The sequence below is a fragment of the Rhodamnia argentea genome, chromosome 6 (genome assembly GCF_020921035.1).
Source record: "Rhodamnia argentea isolate NSW1041297 chromosome 6, ASM2092103v1, whole genome shotgun sequence".
In the NCBI taxonomy this organism is placed as follows: Eukaryota; Viridiplantae; Streptophyta; class Magnoliopsida; order Myrtales; family Myrtaceae; genus Rhodamnia; species Rhodamnia argentea.
Genome location: NC_063155.1, coordinates 998,936 through 1,016,310, shown reverse-complemented (window position 1 = coordinate 1,016,310; position 17,375 = coordinate 998,936). Strand labels below are relative to the sequence as shown.

General features: G+C 42.0%; 1 protein-coding gene across 1 annotated transcript; it reads left to right on the top strand.

Moving 5' to 3' along the window:
* The first annotated feature begins 247 nt into the window (after positions 1 to 247).
* LOC115726793 (Fanconi anemia group I protein) lies at positions 248 to 12,639 on the top strand. The gene is made up of 13 exons (XM_048281019.1): positions 248 to 1,374; positions 2,136 to 2,217; positions 2,320 to 2,511; positions 5,162 to 5,226; positions 5,298 to 5,457; positions 5,816 to 6,055; positions 6,167 to 6,283; positions 7,094 to 7,282; positions 7,365 to 7,446; positions 10,047 to 10,951; positions 11,036 to 11,540; positions 11,657 to 11,847; positions 11,974 to 12,639. Exons 1-13 carry the CDS (start codon positions 329 to 331, stop codon positions 12,412 to 12,414), a joined length of 4,215 nt encoding a protein of 1,404 aa, XP_048136976.1. The 5' UTR covers positions 248 to 328; the 3' UTR covers positions 12,415 to 12,639.
* Positions 12,640 to 17,375: the final 4,736 nt, after the last annotated feature.

The following is a 17,375-nucleotide window of genomic DNA, read 5'->3' as shown; positions in this document are numbered from 1 at the left end:
AATAACGTCTTGGTTTTTTTGCAAGAAAAGGAAAAAAATAGAAGAAAAAAAAGGAAAATAATCACAAAATGTAAAAAGACAAAAATGTCCCCGTTCAGGCCCTCGTTTGAATAAAAAAGGGCACTTGAGGCCCTTCTTTGACACAAATTGCACTTCGGGCCCTTAATTGAGAAAACAAGTACACTTGGGCCCTTTTTTGACATTTTCCCAAAAATTTATAATAGGTGTGCTCCCCCTTTCCCGCCTAGAACAGCCTCTCAGGCTGATCACTTCCCTCCCTCCCGTTCATAGTACAGACAACAGCTCAGAAGGAGAAGCTGCCACTTCAATGGCCGCCGCCGCCGCCGGAGAACAGCCGCCGTTGACGGACACCGACATCATCCGCATCGCGCAAAACCTCCATCGCCTCCAGCAAACATCCTCCTCCTCTCCTCTCCCTCCGCAACTCTCTTCTCCGCGCTTCCACTCGACTCTCGTTTCTCACCTCAAGTCACGCGCCACCGACTCTCTGAACCCCTCCCTCGCCGTCTCCGAGTACACTCTCTCTCTCCTCTCCCTCATTTCCCTCTCCCCGCAAAGCCCTAGTCTCTCCCCTCTCCTCTCCTCCTTGCTCCTCTCCTACATCGACTTGTTTGTTTCTTGCCGATTCCCGCACGACGCGAACTCGCTCAAGACTCTCCAGTTCTTCTGTACTCTCCTTAATGTCTTAGAAATCAACGACGTCCAATCCGTGGTGGAATCGGTCCTCTCCAGTTTTCCGAAATTGGTCTCGTTGGACGATGCACAGCTGCTCGACCTTTTGCCCAGGTGCATTGACCTCATTCGCAATTCGAATGAAGTCGAACGAGGGGGGGATTTTGTGAACACTGTGATTGATCGAGTAGTGGACTCTGTTTGGTCTAAAGGGTTGTTGTTGAAATTGGTTTCATTAGTCAGGGAGTTTGTCTTTCTGGATAAGGGGAGAGGGATGGAGTTTTTGGAGAAGGTGTTCGAAGGAATGGGGGACTTGGACTTGCAGGATCTGCCCTCACTGGTCTATCACTTGTTGGTTTTGGCATCAAAAGGGTTCTGCAAAAGGGAGGTGGTTGAAGGGTTGGTGACTTTTTTCGGGTCGGAGATGGAGCCGAAGAAGGGGGCTTCAATATTTAGGCAAGTTGAAGGGACTGTGTTGCTTCACATGAATTTTGCTGTGAAGCAGGATTTTTCCCTTGGAAAAGAGGTTATGGGGCTAATTAAATCTGATAGTCAGGCTCTTAATCATTTTTCTGTGGCTGTCATGCTATCCCTTGCTAGAATCAAGAGGTTCAGCGAGAGTGCTCTGGAGATCCTTAAAAAGGCAATTCTCACTTCATATGGGGATTACAAGTTCGCAGCGTAAGGCCTAGCTAAACTTTTGCACCTGTCTAGATTCTGTTGCAGAGGGTTACATGTTGTGAAAGCATAGGCTAGAGACATCTAATCTTTCTTGTCCTTGAATGCATTGTCTGGCAATGACAACATCTATAAGTATCCAAAATGAGGTTAATGGCTGATAGTCATGAGTGGAAATTCTAATTTGTTTTCATATCCTATTTTTCTTTATTCTTTAGTTTTCAATTGTTAATTAGAGATAGGATGTTAATCTTGTTGATTTAATTATGAAGCTAAACCATTAGAGGCTGCTAGAGGGATGTCTGTACATTGTGCATCCACTGTATTTGTTTTCTTCACTTGCAGCAACTGTAGTTGTTTTCTAGCAATGACAACAACTATATATAAGTATCTAAAATCAGATTAATGGCTCTAAACATGACTTGAAGTCTGGTCAGAATTTGCATCCTACTTTTCGTTACTCTTTAGTTTCCTAGGTAAATACAGCTAGGATTTTAATCTTGCTGGTATAGTCTCGAACCTAAACTGTAGGCTGCCAGAGGGACGTCTATACACTGTGCGTCCACTGTATTTGTTTTCTTCAATTGCAGCAACTGTAGTTGCCTTCAGTGTCTCCCAGAAACGTGATTATTGCTAATTCTCTATATTCAAGGGCCACCTAGTTCCCTCTATGTGGTCGCTTGGAGTGCTACAGAACTAGTGCTCTTCCTTGTAGTAAGTTCTATTCCTCTCCCATTTTATATTTCGAACCTATTCATTTTCAGAGATTGCAAATGGCTCCAGCATGACATGGGAGAGGAATTTTTTCAAAGGTTCAAATTAGTGGAGAAGGCTGTTACCAGAGCAGTAATTTCTTCTCCTCTTGTTATATCTTAACTCAGTTTATAGTGGCCATGGTGCTTATTACTTTTTCATGGAAACATGACACAATTTACCTCTGTCATCAAGGTAAACGAGACTAACTATGGTGGGGAGCATATGGTGCCAAGCTTTTTGCAACTTGCTTTCCTTTTACTAGAGTCGGTGCAACCGGGAAATCACAAGAAATTTTGCTACTCTGATGGTTCGTCATGTATTGAGGAGTTTGCCATACAAATGCTGAAAAATTTATTTGAAGCTCATGACATGGCCAGGAGTGAGGTTGGTTTAATCATATAAATTGATAACCTTAAATATTTCGAAATATCATGGATGATAAACCTCCGTGTGGTGCTATGTATACTAAGACTAGGATCCTAGATTGATATGCTGCATGATTTGGCAGATTGCATACTGGCCTTTAAAGAAGTGGCCAGTACTCAACATTCAATAAAAGTTTGCCATAATAGTTTATTTATCAATTTAGTAAATCGGGCTCAGTGTCCTAGCATTACTCTACAGCATAATGTAGGTGCATATATATGTATATTTTTTGCATTGTTACTCTACTGGAAGTTCTCAAAATGGACTTGTATGGTTTTGCTGTGTTGGTCAGCCTAATAGGGTTTGGCATGAGAACCTCTTCGGGATTTGGATGGAAGTTGTGTTATGCAGACTAGTGTCACAACGCATGCTGGAAACTTTAGCTTTATGATTAGGCTAAATTAGTGATACAATGCAAATTCTTATTCATTGATGCATCTCGCTCTCACCTGTCCCCACATATGTCTATCTATCTGTATGTACAGGATTTTTAGTATGTGCACCTAGGGCTCTCTCTCTCAAATGCACTCTCTTCCTCTCCATATATCTCCATCTATCTATACATATAGGACTTTTAGTAACTGCCCTTAGGGAACTTGTTAAATTACATTGAATATGCTTTGAAAATCTAGATAGTAAGTTTGTTGCCAGGTGTATACTCTTGTCGGAAACTATTGCACGTTACTGGTCTTCAACGTCACGAGACAACTGTATATGTGTAGCTTAACCAGTGCCTTTAGGACTCTGTTTCACCACTGATAAATAAACAAGTATCAGGGTATGACTTTTACTTTTAACATTTGGCTTTTTCTTGAACTTGTAGAGTTCGAAAACAGTTCCTTTTTCAAATGTTGAACACCTCCATTCTTGAATCATATGAACTACATTATTTAGGTCATCTTACATCCTTTCACCATTTTTTAAAATTTAAGTTAGTTTTCTTCTTTTGGCTGGAAATTCAAAGCCAAACCTAGCGCTAACAACACTTTTCATGATCCTCAACTTGAGGAAAGTATAGTCATTTCACGCATTAAAAGAAATTAAATAGTCGTTTTGACGTTTGAATATTAAAATAAGCATTCATCTAATAGCTTAAGCTTTTAGATCAAGTTGGCATTGGTTCCACAAAATTTTATACACTATCATTGTAAGCGAAGTTCTGTGTTGAAATCTACCTAGGCCCCTCACTTGCCGTCATAGCATAACCACATTGCAAGGCTACATAATCATGGGTCATCAACAGTGAAGTAGTACCATGTGGGACGGGTGAAAAGAAATCCTGTCAGGGAGTGAAATGGAGCAGGACACGGATAAGCTCCCAAGAAGTTGGAGGAGACTACTAAGACTGGACCACTTGCTTGTAGAAAGAATGAGCCGGCGGCTCGTAGGTAGTGGCTTGGTCAACGTAACATCTTGGCTCCATAGTGAAACGGAGTCTTTAGCTTTAGTAATAGGTAGAATCCCAACCTAAGTCTGTGCGGGAGTGATATGGTATTTAAATGAAAAAAGATACCTTTATCTAACTATTTAGATTTCAGATCAAGTTGGTAGTACTCAACAAAAGACTACACATGCAAAGCTTACCTTTTACATATTCAATGCACAGTAAATGTAGTTTATGCTTAGGCATCCATAACTTTCTCCACGTGCATAGGTCTCCTATGCAAGAAGGCTTTGTCATAAGCGGATAATTGTGGACGTAGAAGTATTATGTATACCTTGTTTAGTAAACGCTGATTTGTCTCTTCACTGCAGCACTTGAATTATGTTTGGTCTGGTGGAGGCAATTGGTTTTATGTGCAGCATGCAAGAAAAACCATGGATTGGCTTACCTAATTTATAGTTTGTATTAGCAGACAATACGTACTCATGAATAATATCCTCAGTTGTGCAGCCTGGAGATATTTTGAGTCTTTAATCTTCTGCAAGGATGGTGCAGATGATTTCCGTTGCGTAGTCCTAAATTCTATCTATGATTTCAACCAAAAAAACAAGAATATGGTGCAGCACATTAGAGAACTGGCCCTTCTCCTTTCCCGATTTGTTTGTTCTTTCCCTTGTGTCAATTCGTAATATCTGTACTTTTTGAGAGTTGTTTTCCTACTCATGTGTTGGCACATGGCAATATACATATATTTTCCTGAGGTTGTCATCATAATTTCATGAAGCAGAGGTACTGATATCCTTGTTCCCTCCAACATCTGTAATCTGCTGATGTTGGTTAGGTACTAATTGCCGTTGAGCTATACTCTTTTAGGTGCTTGTTAGATCCAAGAGCAATGGATTTACATTTGCTTGAGCATTTTTTTGGGATGCACAAAGCTTAGCAAATTGTTCATAGTCCAAGAAAAGAGGACTGTCTGTCTCATTATGTTTAATTGTCATGTAGTTCAATTGCTGTTAAATTTTTTTTTTTTTTGAGTCTCATATTTATTGTTGTTATGCTTGATTTGTTTGATATAGTCTTGCGTCAAATGTGCTGAATGAGTACAGGTGCACTTGCTTGTGACTGAATATTTCCTGTATCGTTATAATGATGTTCATGATGCCACATATTTTCATAGTAGTTTGACTAAAATTAATGGAAACCAATTCTTTTATTTATTAGATAATTGAGCAAAGCAAAGTCCGGATCCTTTCCATGAAGCCTGAGCAGAGTCTGTCAATTGTTAGGTAACGGCCACAAAATAGTGATAGCTATCTCTAAATTTTCTGGAATGGTGATTAAAAATTTTCATTTTCAGACTGCTTGGTCACCTGATTCGGAATTATCCGTACGCTATCAAGGAGCATGTGTCTCGGCTGAAGGAGTTGTTAGATTATTTTACTTATATGGATGGCAAGGTTGCATCTTGTCTTGTTGCTTCACTGTTGCCACTGATCAAAATCAGTAGAGATATTCTGGTATGCGATACTGCCATGTTTCTCTTTGGAATATTGTGCTTTTGTTGTCTTGAGAAAGCAGGAGAGATTTTTCGTGAAATTTTGTTTGAAGATCATTCCTGAGAAAGGAGAGAAGTGTCATAAATATGGATTAAGATCAAAAGGACGTTAAGAACTGACACCATTGTTAGGCTGACCTGAGCAATGGTTGATGATCATACTATTTTCTCCACATCAATTCGCGGTTTCTCAAAATATTGAACATCTCATTGATGTACAACCGCGTTTAGGTCCCATTGCAAATTTATAAATTTTCTTTGATAAGCTACGCATTGTTTTCCAATAATAAGTGCTGAAAATATATGCTTCTCTGTTGCAGGATTATATAATTTTAGTCATTCGCAAAGCCATGTTTAGACGAGAAGATACAATCCTTCTTGCAGCAACAAATGCCATTTTTGATCTCATCTTGGTAGATAAACAATCTAATGACAGTCTTCCATTTCAAGATTCGTCAAGCCAAGCCAGTTGCAGCCAGCAAGCTGAGGTGTTCAGCTGTATGGGTGGAACTCTCTACCAAGAGCTGATTGGTTTGCTCCAGAGATGCCTTTATCAGCAGGTGATGGCTTTTGAAATAATCTTCTTTGGTTTTTTGAAAGTTATTTACTTTATTTTCTGGTTCATTTGTCCTTTGACTACACTTTAACTAAAGTTGGATTGCTGTGCTCAGGCAAAAGTAAAAAGAGTCATGTACTCTGGACTTGTAAAGCTTGTCCTAGTGGACCCATCAATTGCTAGGCCAGTCCTTGATCTTCTCTTGCCTCATTTCCTACGTTTTTATAAAGAGGTATCAGTATCTAATTTTTCTCAGAATGTGAATTACGTTTTCTTAAATTGTGGGCCTAAGTATAGTTCGGAAAGTCTCAGAGTCAAACCTGTTCGATTGAACTACTTTGTTGAGTTTCATGATTCTTTGCAATCTTTAGCCCGCAAAATCTGTTGAAAATGCACTGATGCATACCCTTCCTAGAAGTAGCTTCTTGGTTTGCATGAATTTGTAAAGTTGCTTAAGGAAAATTTTTAGGAGTTAAGCAATATATTTCCTCGAACAAATTATGCTGCAGAAGTGGCACCAAGCTTTAGTTATTTGGCCTTTTCAGTGAAGCTTGATTTTGCCTTTTGTGGTGGACTGATTCTATGGCTAGTAAAACTTCACCTATTAGTTTTGGTAACAAATGGTGCATGGCACAATTTGTGGAGTTCCTATCTAATTGGAACCTGTACCTACTCGAACCTTGATTTTATTATGGTGCTTATGACTATTCTGTGTTCATGACATAGTTTATGATGCTGTTGGCAGAGGCATTTCCATCAATCCTTTATGCTATAAATGGATGATTTTTCAGAATCTATCATGTAATGATATGAGAATCTTTCTAACCGTAACTGGACTTTAAAAGCTTTATTCAACTTTTGAAGAGCATCATTCCCCTTTCTACTAGAATGCATCTATTTTAGTTCAAATTCTTATGCAGTTATCCTCACCATGCAATGTTCCTAATCCTTGTTGAGCTCCCATCTTTTTTAATTCAAATTCTTGCTAATCTGTCATAATGTGCTCTCTCTCTCTCTCTCATATACTAAACACTTTTTGCAGGATGCTGATGGTCAACTTGAATTAACCTCTTGTATTGGCTTGGAGAATGGTAAAGTTGTCATTGAAGAGCCTCTGGATGGTCTACTATCTTGTGTATCATGGATTCTTCTCCTTCAACCACATGGACAATCTGAAAATTCTTCAGATACTTCATGGACATGTTTTGGGTTTTCCCTTTCGCAAGATGAGGTATTTTTACTGATGAATGGAGCTGCTAAGAGTATGACAGCAATGTCAACAATGGAGATGTTAATTAATGAAGTTACTGCAGGTTGGAAGAAGATTGTCGTGGGATTCATTCTCCACAGCATTACTGAAGATCCGCAAGCTTTTAAGAGCTGAAAAATTGGAAGGTTGGTAAGCTCTTTACTGTTGGATTGTTTCGGTGTTTGGAGCTTGCATGAAGCAAGGTAGATCTTGTAAAAGTTTCAATAAACATCTTAGGAGGATTCGAGGAGCTTTAAATTCTTAGGTGCCTTTGATTGGAGGTGGCAAATGGATGGTTTAGAGCTGGAAGTGCGGATTGCATGCAGGGCTCACCTAAATAACCTTTCCGACTCATATTTTCTGCTTTATGGGAAATGGATCATACATGATCCATAATCAATCATCCTTAAACTAAACCCTGCTGACCCCCACTCGATCAATTCACTTGGATTAAGTGCTTTTTTGCTGCAGTTTATAATGGATAGGAGATGGTGTCATTAGTCATCACCATCACATGGTCCCACCATTACCACCTATACCACCACCGGCACTACACCACCGCCTCCACTTCCAAGTCCAGTACCTTGGTTGTTAATGCACCTCCATGTCATCCAGTACAGTAATAATTATCATCACAACCACCATTGCATCTCCATCTCTTCATGGCCATTGCAACAACTACTGTTACTCCACTTTAAGTTCCACCATCACCACCTCCTGTACTCTACCTCTCTCCCACCGCGTCAACATGCCAGCATTGCCACCATTGGCACTGGTACCACCTCGGCCACTCTATTGTTGGTATGTCTGCTGTTGGTTTGACGTTTCCATTGTTTTCGTCATGGACCACAAATTTACCATCACCTACACGATACGAGATAATAGTGTGGTGGTGGGGTTGAGGCAATGATGTTGGTCATGGTGATGTTCTGGTAATGATCATGGTGATGGATCTTTGTTTTGCCAAACATGTGATGGAATTGGATAGATGGAGAGACTGGTGATGGAGGTTGTGGGATGGCAGTATTCATGGTGTATTAAAGGTAGCATGCAGTAGTGTAGTGATAGTATTGGAAATTGAAATGGATCCAGACAACATCGTGATGGTTGGTGATAATGTTGGATGTGTTGGATTCCTGGGTGGAGTTTTAAAAATGGCAGTGATGAAGGAGAATGTGATGGTGCAGTTGGTGTTAGTGTTGTCAGATTAGGATGGAGTCTTGCAGTAGTGGAGTTGCAACGACGTTTGCGGTTTGGAGTGGTTGAGGTGATGAAGGTTATGATATTCGAATAGTGTGAGTGTTGGACGTGATGATGTTCTGGTATTAATGGACCTACTGCTGGTAGAATGAGAGTGCAGCCCTTGATCAAATTTAGTGGTCATAGTTTTTGGGGTTGCTAAAGGTCTACTTAATTTACCACATTGATATACAGGCAAGCTTTACATGTTGGACCCCTGTTAAGGGTAGAGGTGTGGTTTATCCTCCCTTTTAAATTTGGAATCCTAACTGGGATCAAAATGTTGAAAGGACTCGTGAGATTGGAGACTGAGAGGGTCAGATCCTCATTACGTAAATATGCCTTTGGGAGCTATTTTTTCCAGTTTGCTGCTCAGTGGCTTCAGCTACTTAACAGATATGGAGGACTTTGCGTCCTTAAATCAGCCTTTGCAAAAATGAGTATCATTTACGAGACCTATATGCTTAAAAGAGACCTAAATGCTTTCTAATTTTGGAACGAAGTCAAATGTATAATTTAAAATTTTCAGATATACTATTATCAACCTTTGTGGTGATTGTTCTACTCAAATTGTGAGATATCTTTGTTTATTCGCTTGTCCTTGGGCTTCTAGTAGGAGTAGCCCTTCACATTCATACTGATGTTAACGACAGCTTATGGTGCTTACTTAGGGCTTGTAGCAGGTCTAGTCCTCCTACATTTTGCAGCTTGGTGAATGAAGATCACTTACCAAAAATGGAATTCAATCACTTAATTTCAGTACAATTTGTACTGAACTTGAGGTTCCATCATTTCAATAACTTAGTGGCACTACAGTTGTACTATCATGAGACTGTCGGTTTGTAGTGATCTTGAGATCAATAAGAACCAGAATGCTATAAAATTTCTAGCGAATTGAAACCCTTGTCAAGATCAAATTTGTTTTTTTTAATGGTCCAGGAACATTGAGTAAGTTTAGTTTTAGTCAGGCTAATCAATTGTTAGTTCTTATGGGTTTGTCTTACGTGACTTTTCTGTTTCTTTGTTTAATTCAATATTTGATTTGTCTTCTAGAGTTTAAGAGGTCGTGACTGACATGTAACTGTTTAGTGACGCTCAAGTGCTGAGATTAAGAGATCTTAAACTAGATCAAGGAGTCAGATTCTGGGTTGCTTTGAGTCATCATTAATAGTTCTTCAAACTTATTGTAAGCTGTCTTTTCTCACATTCATTTCTATGGATTATGCTTCCAATTTCTCTTGGTTTCCTAAGGCCTAGATATTGATTTATCTCCGTTCCAGCTTTATTTGGTATGTTTCCCCATTCTTTGTAACACCCTTATTCGTTAAAGTTGAAATTTTTTAATCCTACAACCCTGATTTGAAATCTCCACAAGGGGTTACTTGTACTTCTAGAGTCTAGGTAATATATTTCATCTCCTTCCATTTCCACATAAACCTCTTGCATGAGTCTTCGTAAATAGAAATTTTGCATTTTCATAACTGTGTTCATTTCCTTGTCAGATCAGTCATTCTTGGTCAGAAAGCTGACTCGGGCCCAGGGTCTTCTGAGAAAGAGAGAACCAAAAGCTGCGCCATAATCTTACTGGGTATAGTAGGGGTGGTGCTCAACACCATAGCTACTGAATTGGAGAAAGCAACAGGTGATAAAAGGATAGAACTTGAAAAGGAGCTAATTGACTTAGTTAAATTCCATTACTTGGTGGAGAAACATATAGGCAAACCAAGGCAGAGTAATGGACTAAGAAAGGCAAATGTGCGAAGTACTACAAATGAGATTCCGGACAATAGTGATTATGGCTGCACCACCTTTACTCAAGAACAGATACCTCTCTTGGCAACTTCAACAATCAATCAATTACTGCAAACAGCAATTGGGTTATACAATGGTGGATTTTCTAATGCTAGTGCAGCCTCCCAAAGTCTTGGCCAATCATCTTTCAGCAAGAACACAAGTTGCTCAAACATCGGATCTTTCGTGTTGAATATTCTGCTTTGTCATGTAAGGTCGTGCCCTGTTTTAGTGAGGGACGATCCCTTAAAGACTTTTATCTATGGTGACATAAAGATTCTAGGACCCCAATTGCTGAAGCTGATACTTCTGTTTAAGTCAGTCCAATCGAGTGTTCCAAATGAAAAGAACAAAAGTAGGATTGAAGGTCAAAGAGAGAATTTCCATCAAGCACTTATCTGCCTTAAGGATATGTTGATGATTTATTCGCAGGGCCCTCATTTTGCCCAGCTGCTTGAAGATTTGGTGTCAGCCTGCACAACTGAGTGTGGTGGTGTTGGTGAAAATGTAACCTACGTGATTAATGATCCAAAAATAAAAAACATTGAGATATTCATTGTGAAGATCCTGAAGCCTCTGTTATCCGAGCTTTTTGCAATTTCATCCTTTCGTGAGGCTGAGGTAAAAAGAAAATTCTCTGTTTCATAAGTCTTTTGCTGATTTCATGTACTGTTTTCTTAAGCTATGCAAGTATGTTCTTTTCAGGTCCTTTGTGATATTATGTTGACGATTGCTAACAAGTTGCCCTGCCAACTGAGAAACTCTCATGGATCCTGGGCTACACAGATCTGCAAAAGCAATGGAATCAAAGATTCCAAGGTTGCTAGGAGTCTGGTATTACTAGCTGTCCAACTAAGCTCGCATCCTGATGATTTGAACTTTGCTCAAGATGTGGCTATAGAGTTGTGCAAAGTTACAGGGGCAGCAAGCGATGACCCAGTGGAGATGTCTGAATCATATCCTGTTGTCAACAAATACACCAGCATTGCAGTAATCATTTGCATTCTGCAATCAGTTGAAGCAGTCATATGTGATGTTGATTGGGCCATTAGAAAACTGAAGGAACTTTCTCTCTCCTCTCAAAATAGGAATAAAATGAATGAAGGAGAACTTGCCCTTGATGTTAAATTGACGCTGGAGGAGAATCTGTTCTCTAGGTCTGAAGCTGTAGTGAGAGTGCTATCATCATTTGCTTTGATGACTTTGAAAGGTAAAATCGCACTTAATTAATTTTTTTGGGGTCGGATCACCTCATTAATTTGGGGGGTGAGAGTTGTACCAATTTTACCTTTTAACTTTGTTTCTTTGCATGATATATGAGTGCAGAACCTCAAGCAGATCATTTTCTCAGACTGGTTACGAGATTGTACAAGCAATTGGCTCAGATAACAAAACTTCAGATTGCCCCTAGAAGATCCAAGCAACTTCTGCCAAGCACTAGATTTCAGAAACTTGTTGAATTAACTTGCAAGCATCTCACTAGTCAACTCTATAATTTTGTGGCAGAAATGCAGAAGGTGTGTGCTCTATGTATTGCCACCCTCTCCATCTTCAGGCTTCAGCCATCATTTGCTTTCTTTTTCTGTTCTTTTTGAATGTTTTCCTTTGTGTTCAAGTGATTTATGTAACGACTTAAAATGCAGGAACAGCAAGAGAACACAAATAGAAGGAGAATGGTGGGCAAGATCAAAAGGGAAAATCGCTGCATCCCTGAGATGATCTTTCATATAGAAGATTATGAGAAGTATTTAATCCGACTTAGCAAGGTGACTAAAGTGAACTTGCTGAGGCATGCTAAGCGCAGCACTTCCCGGGATTTCAAAATTATAGAGGCCACCAGTATAGTCCGTGAAGAAGACAATCCTGACCATGAAGCTGGCTGTTCTCATTCTGCAGTACACGAAAACGAATCATGCGATGCTTCTGATGAAGATGGAGGAGAGGAAAATGTGACGTCTCTGGAGTCGGGCTCTCGTTTGTCTGCGGATGGATCTGGTTCTGATGGTGAGAAAGGTAATTCTCTTCCCCCAGTCAAGAGGATGAGGAATAATGGAGTTGTTCAGGACTCTGATGATGAAGATTAGCTGTGCTCTGTTAAAAAAGTACTGGGTATAGAATGCCACATATTTGTATAGAGTGGCTGATAGAGAGAGAAACGGAAGGTAAGTTTATCAACTACACTCAAATACTATGTTGATAACTTCTTGACACTTAAACAAGTCATGCACGAGCTCTGTCGGAGATGATCAAATTTTGCTTCTCTATGGAGTCAGGCTTTTCTACCATGCTCAGCTTTAGGTTTTTATCCATTCATTGGGGTAGGTACACCAGTAGTGCTATAACTTTCGTATGACGTTTACTTGAGTGCAATGACATTTTTTTTTTTGTTCACTTAGAGTGCTAAATTGAAATAAAATCGATCACTTGAGTGCCATTTTCGGCAAATCGTCCCACATGGATTTTTTAATATTATTTTATTTATTTTCCAATGACATGTGGATTTTTATTAATTTTTAATTTTTTCTGAATCTTTTTTTTTTATTATTTTGAAATTTTTTTCCTTTTCTTTTATTTTTTGTTGCTTTTTCCCCCTTTGATGGTGAGGGTCATCAGTGACCCTTGTCGGCAACAATCGGCTCACCTAGGGGCGACGACCAACTTGCCCTCGGTCGGCGAGGGCGCTCCGATCGTGGCTAGCGAGGGTTGTCGGTGACCCTCATTCGCCCGGGGGGGAGGGAGTAGCGGGAAAAAAAATAAAAGAAAAGTTTCAAAATAAATGAAAAATAAGACAATTTGCGTGTACATTAAAAAATTCAAAAAAATGATTACGGCGGTGCCACGTCAAATTTTCCGATGAGGCAAATGGCCGATGACACTTATGTGGTTGATTTTTCAAATTTACGGCGCTCAAGCGAATGAAAAAAAAAAAAAAATGTAGCACTCAAGTGAACACCGTAAGAATGTTATGGCATTCCCGGTGAACTTATCATTTCCTCCATTCATTCATAGATATAGACAGAAGATGCATATGATGCTTATGCCAGGTCACATGACCGCATAATTCTGTACAACTATATTTACATTTTATCCTAAACGATTCTGTTCATACATAATAACGAACATCGCGATTTATAGCGTTTTAGACAATCATATAATACTAACGGAATGGAATCTTCTTTATTTGTGGAATGAGATCGGAGAGTAACTTGTTAATTTGTTTGGAAATGGTTGGGTGCATATGCACTTTTTGGACCTTTTTCTTCAACGATTAATTATCTACACTACGTAAATGTCACGGACCGAGAATTTATCTAGCGTTCCCACGATCCGTGCGGCCTTAGGAATGAATCCCAAGTCGCCCAACACACACACACACTTACACTCGCTCGAGGGTTGGGTAATCCGAACCGAACCGAACACACTTTGAATATACTCGCACAAGGATCATATGATCGAGAGACTGGAGGGAATTTTGAGTTGTATTGATTCTCGGTTGATTTACAAGTGAGGGGTGAGCCCCTATTTATACACACGAAGGAACAGCTCGCGGGCGACTCTTGGTCTACTCGAGTTTGTCTTGTTCTATTTGTCTGCTTAGGTCTAACTCACACTGCACGATGCTCACATCATGCGCGCACGACTCGGGACTTACGCACGCCCGGCTCGCGGATGAATCTGGACACCCCTACTCGAGAGTCGCGTCTGTTTGCATACCCGGCTCGCTTGGATCGTGCTTGAGCGGGTCGGGTCGGGTCGGTTTGGGCCGCCCCAACATCATTCTGTTTAACTCATGGATTAGCTTGTGCATCATGTCACGGCCCATCTTGGTTGAACAAACTCTTGGGCCGTGATATTCTCCCCCACTTTAATGGGCGACGTCCTCCTCGTCGCCTTTCTCCGCATGGAAGGCCTCGATGTGTTTTCAGAATTGCCACAAAGCTTCCTCCGGTTCCAGCTACCCTTGCTCTCCGGAAGACCTCTCCACCGGATCAAATATTCTCGATTGGGCTCCCGATAGCATTTCCTTACAACTCGATCCGTCAAAATGCACTCGACATCCCGATCATACGCCGTCTTCGCTCCCAAGGGCTCCCGCTGTGATTCCCCCTGTTCCAGCTCTTCCTCGTCCAAGTGGAATGGCTTAAGCATACTCACGTGGAATATCCGATGAATCTTTAGCTTCACTAGGAGCTCCGGCTTGTACGCCGCTTTTCCGATCTGCTGCACCACACGGAACAGCCCTTTGTATCGACGCAGCAACGCCTTGTGCACCCCTTTGTATGGGAGGGGTAGCTTGCAAAGGACTTGGTCCCCGATCCGGAATTCCACATGCCGACGCTTCTTATTGGCCCATTTCTTCATTCGCTTTGTCGCCTTGTGAAGGCAAGTACGAGCCAGGTCGGCCTCCTCTTGCCAATCCACCGCGCATCAAAGGGCCACCGAACTACTATCCCGATAGCTCATCGCAACCGCATTTAGAGTAAGCGGTTGTTCACGATCTCAAATGGACTTTTCCTTGTCAACTCACTCTGTTGTAAGTTGTATGAGAACCGAGCAACATCGATCGGCTTGGCCCAATCTTGTTGGGTCGCACTCACGTAGTGTCGCAAGTAGACTTCGAGGAGCACATTCACCCGCTCGGTTTGGCCGTCGGTCTATGGGTGGAGACTGGTGGAAAAATCCAGCTCGGAGCCGAGCAATTTGAAGAGCTCCGTCCGGAATCGACCCGTGAACCGAGGGTCCCGATTGCTTATGATCGTTCGTGGCACGCCGCAATGCTTGACAACGTGCTTTAGGAATAACTTGGCTGCCTCCTCCGCCGAGCAATCGTCCGAGACTAGTACGAACGTTGCATACTTGGAAAACCGATCAACGACGACCATCAATGTTTGACATCCTTCGAACTTGGGTAACCCCATGATAAAGTCCATCGAGTCACTCGCTCCGGGTCTCTTCGGAATTTGCAGCGGCTCAAGGGGCCCCTCGGGAGACTTCTGCTCTAGCTTGTCTTGCTGACATATGAGGCAAGTTTTTACATAGGCTTCTACATCACCACGCAAATGGGGCCAAAAATATTGATCGTCTACGAGTGCCATGGTGCGGCGGATTCCGGGATGGCCCGCCCACTTAGAATCATGGCATTCTCACAAGATCTCCCTTCACAACTTCCCAAAGGATGGCACGTAGAGGAGATTGTCCTCATTCCAGAACGTCCGGGTCTTACCCTCTCGAACATAGTCGAGGAGCATCCTTGCCGATGGGTCGTGCTGTAACCCCTCTTTGATTCTTTCAATCAGCGGACACTCCGGCCGACTCATCGTGGCCAGCTCGCCTTTTTGACTCAAGGCATCAGCTACCGAGTTTGTCTACCTGGGTTTGTACTTCAACACGAAGTCGAACTCCGCCAAGAAATCTTGCCACCGAGCTTGTTTTGGGTTGAGCTTCTTCCGGGTTTGAAAATAGCTCGTGGCAATGTTGTTCGTCCTTACGACGAACCGAGAGCCCAAAAGATAATGCCTCCACGTACGGAGACAATGTACCACTGCGATCATTTCTCTCTCTTGGACGGTGTACCGCCACTCTGTGTTGTTTAATTGTCATGACTCAAAGGCCACCGGATGTCCATCTTGAATCAAGACGCCTCCTATGGCAAAATCCGAGGCATCAGACTCCACCTCATAGGGTTTGTCAAAATCGGGTAGCACCAGCACTGGTTCCTCCATCATCAATAGCTTCAAGCGATTGAATGCCTCTTGGCTTTGATCCAACCACTTCCATGTTCTTCCCTTCTTGAGCGTATCCGTGAGGGGGGCCGTGATATCCTAGTAGTCCCCGATGAATCGACGATAGTAGTTTGCCAATTCGAGAAACGATCTCAACTCCGTTAGTTTTGTCGGTGGCTCCCACTCCGTGATAGCTTGAATCTTCGTCGGGTCCATACGCACTCGTCTACCTCCAACTATGTGGCCGTGGAACGGCACCTCCGGTTGTGTGAAAGCACACTTTTCTTTCTTCACATATAGCTCATTGTCCCTCGGGACTCGGAACACCTGTTCTAGATGCTCAACATGCTCCTCGAGCGTCCGGCTATAGACAACAATAACATCCAAATATATAACAACAAACCCATCAAGGAGTGGTTATAGTACCTTGTTCATGAGGGTGTAGAACGTTGCTGGGGCATTGGTTAGCCCGAAAGGCATCACGAGAAATTCGTATGAGCCATACCGAGTCACACAAGCCGTCTTTGGTTTGTCACCTTCAGCGATCCGAACCTAGTAATACCCCAATCGCAAATCCAACTTCATGAACCACTGCGCGCTCCCGAGCTGGTCGAACAAATCCACAATGAGCGGTATAGGGTACTTGTTTTTTATCGTGAGCTTGTTTAATGCTCGAAAATCGATGCACATCCGAAAGGAGCCATCGTGATTCTTTTGGAATAAGACCGGGGCGCCATACGGGGCCTTGGAAGGCCGTATATAAGCAACGTCGAGGAGATCCTTGAGCTGTTTCCTCATCTCCTCCAACTCCGGTGGTGCCATACGATATGGTGCCATGCGATATGGCGCCATGGCCCACCTCCCTCTTCGGCGGCAACTTCTTGGGCAACTCGGGGGGCATCGCGTCCTTAAACACCTCAAGGGCTTGCACTACTTCCGATGGGTTCTCAACCCCAGCAATCACGGGGTCATCGATCTTCAAGATAGCCACATAGGTCTCTTCGCCTTTCTGAGTTCCTCGAGAGAGTTGCATGGCTGAGATTATCTTTCGATTTTGTTCCGGCTCACGATTCAACGGAACCACACACCGAGCTCCGGGATCTAAGATACATAGACAGCTCATGGAGGGGACGACCACTCTATTCACTCGATCCCTAAACCCAGCTCGATGATGAAGTCGTAATCATTGAGAGGGGCTACATTGATGGTTTCCTTTCCCTTCCATTGTCCCACAACAATCTCCACATCTCGAACTAAGCTTGGAGTAGGGACTTTGTTTGAGTTGACCGTCTTCAGCCACCTCTTTCGCTTTTCGACTTGCA

Coding starts and splice junctions, on each gene's coding strand:
- LOC115726793 (XM_048281019.1), top strand. CDS start 329: ATGGCCGCCGCCGCCGCCGGAGAACAGCCGCCGTTGACGGACACCGAC. Junction 7,447..10,046: donor AAGAGCTGAAAAATTGGAAG/GTTGGTAAGCTC, acceptor TTGTCAGATCAG/TCATTCTTGGTCAGAAAGCT. Junction 10,952..11,035: donor CATCCTTTCGTGAGGCTGAG/GTAAAAAGAAAA, acceptor TGTTCTTTTCAG/GTCCTTTGTGATATTATGTT.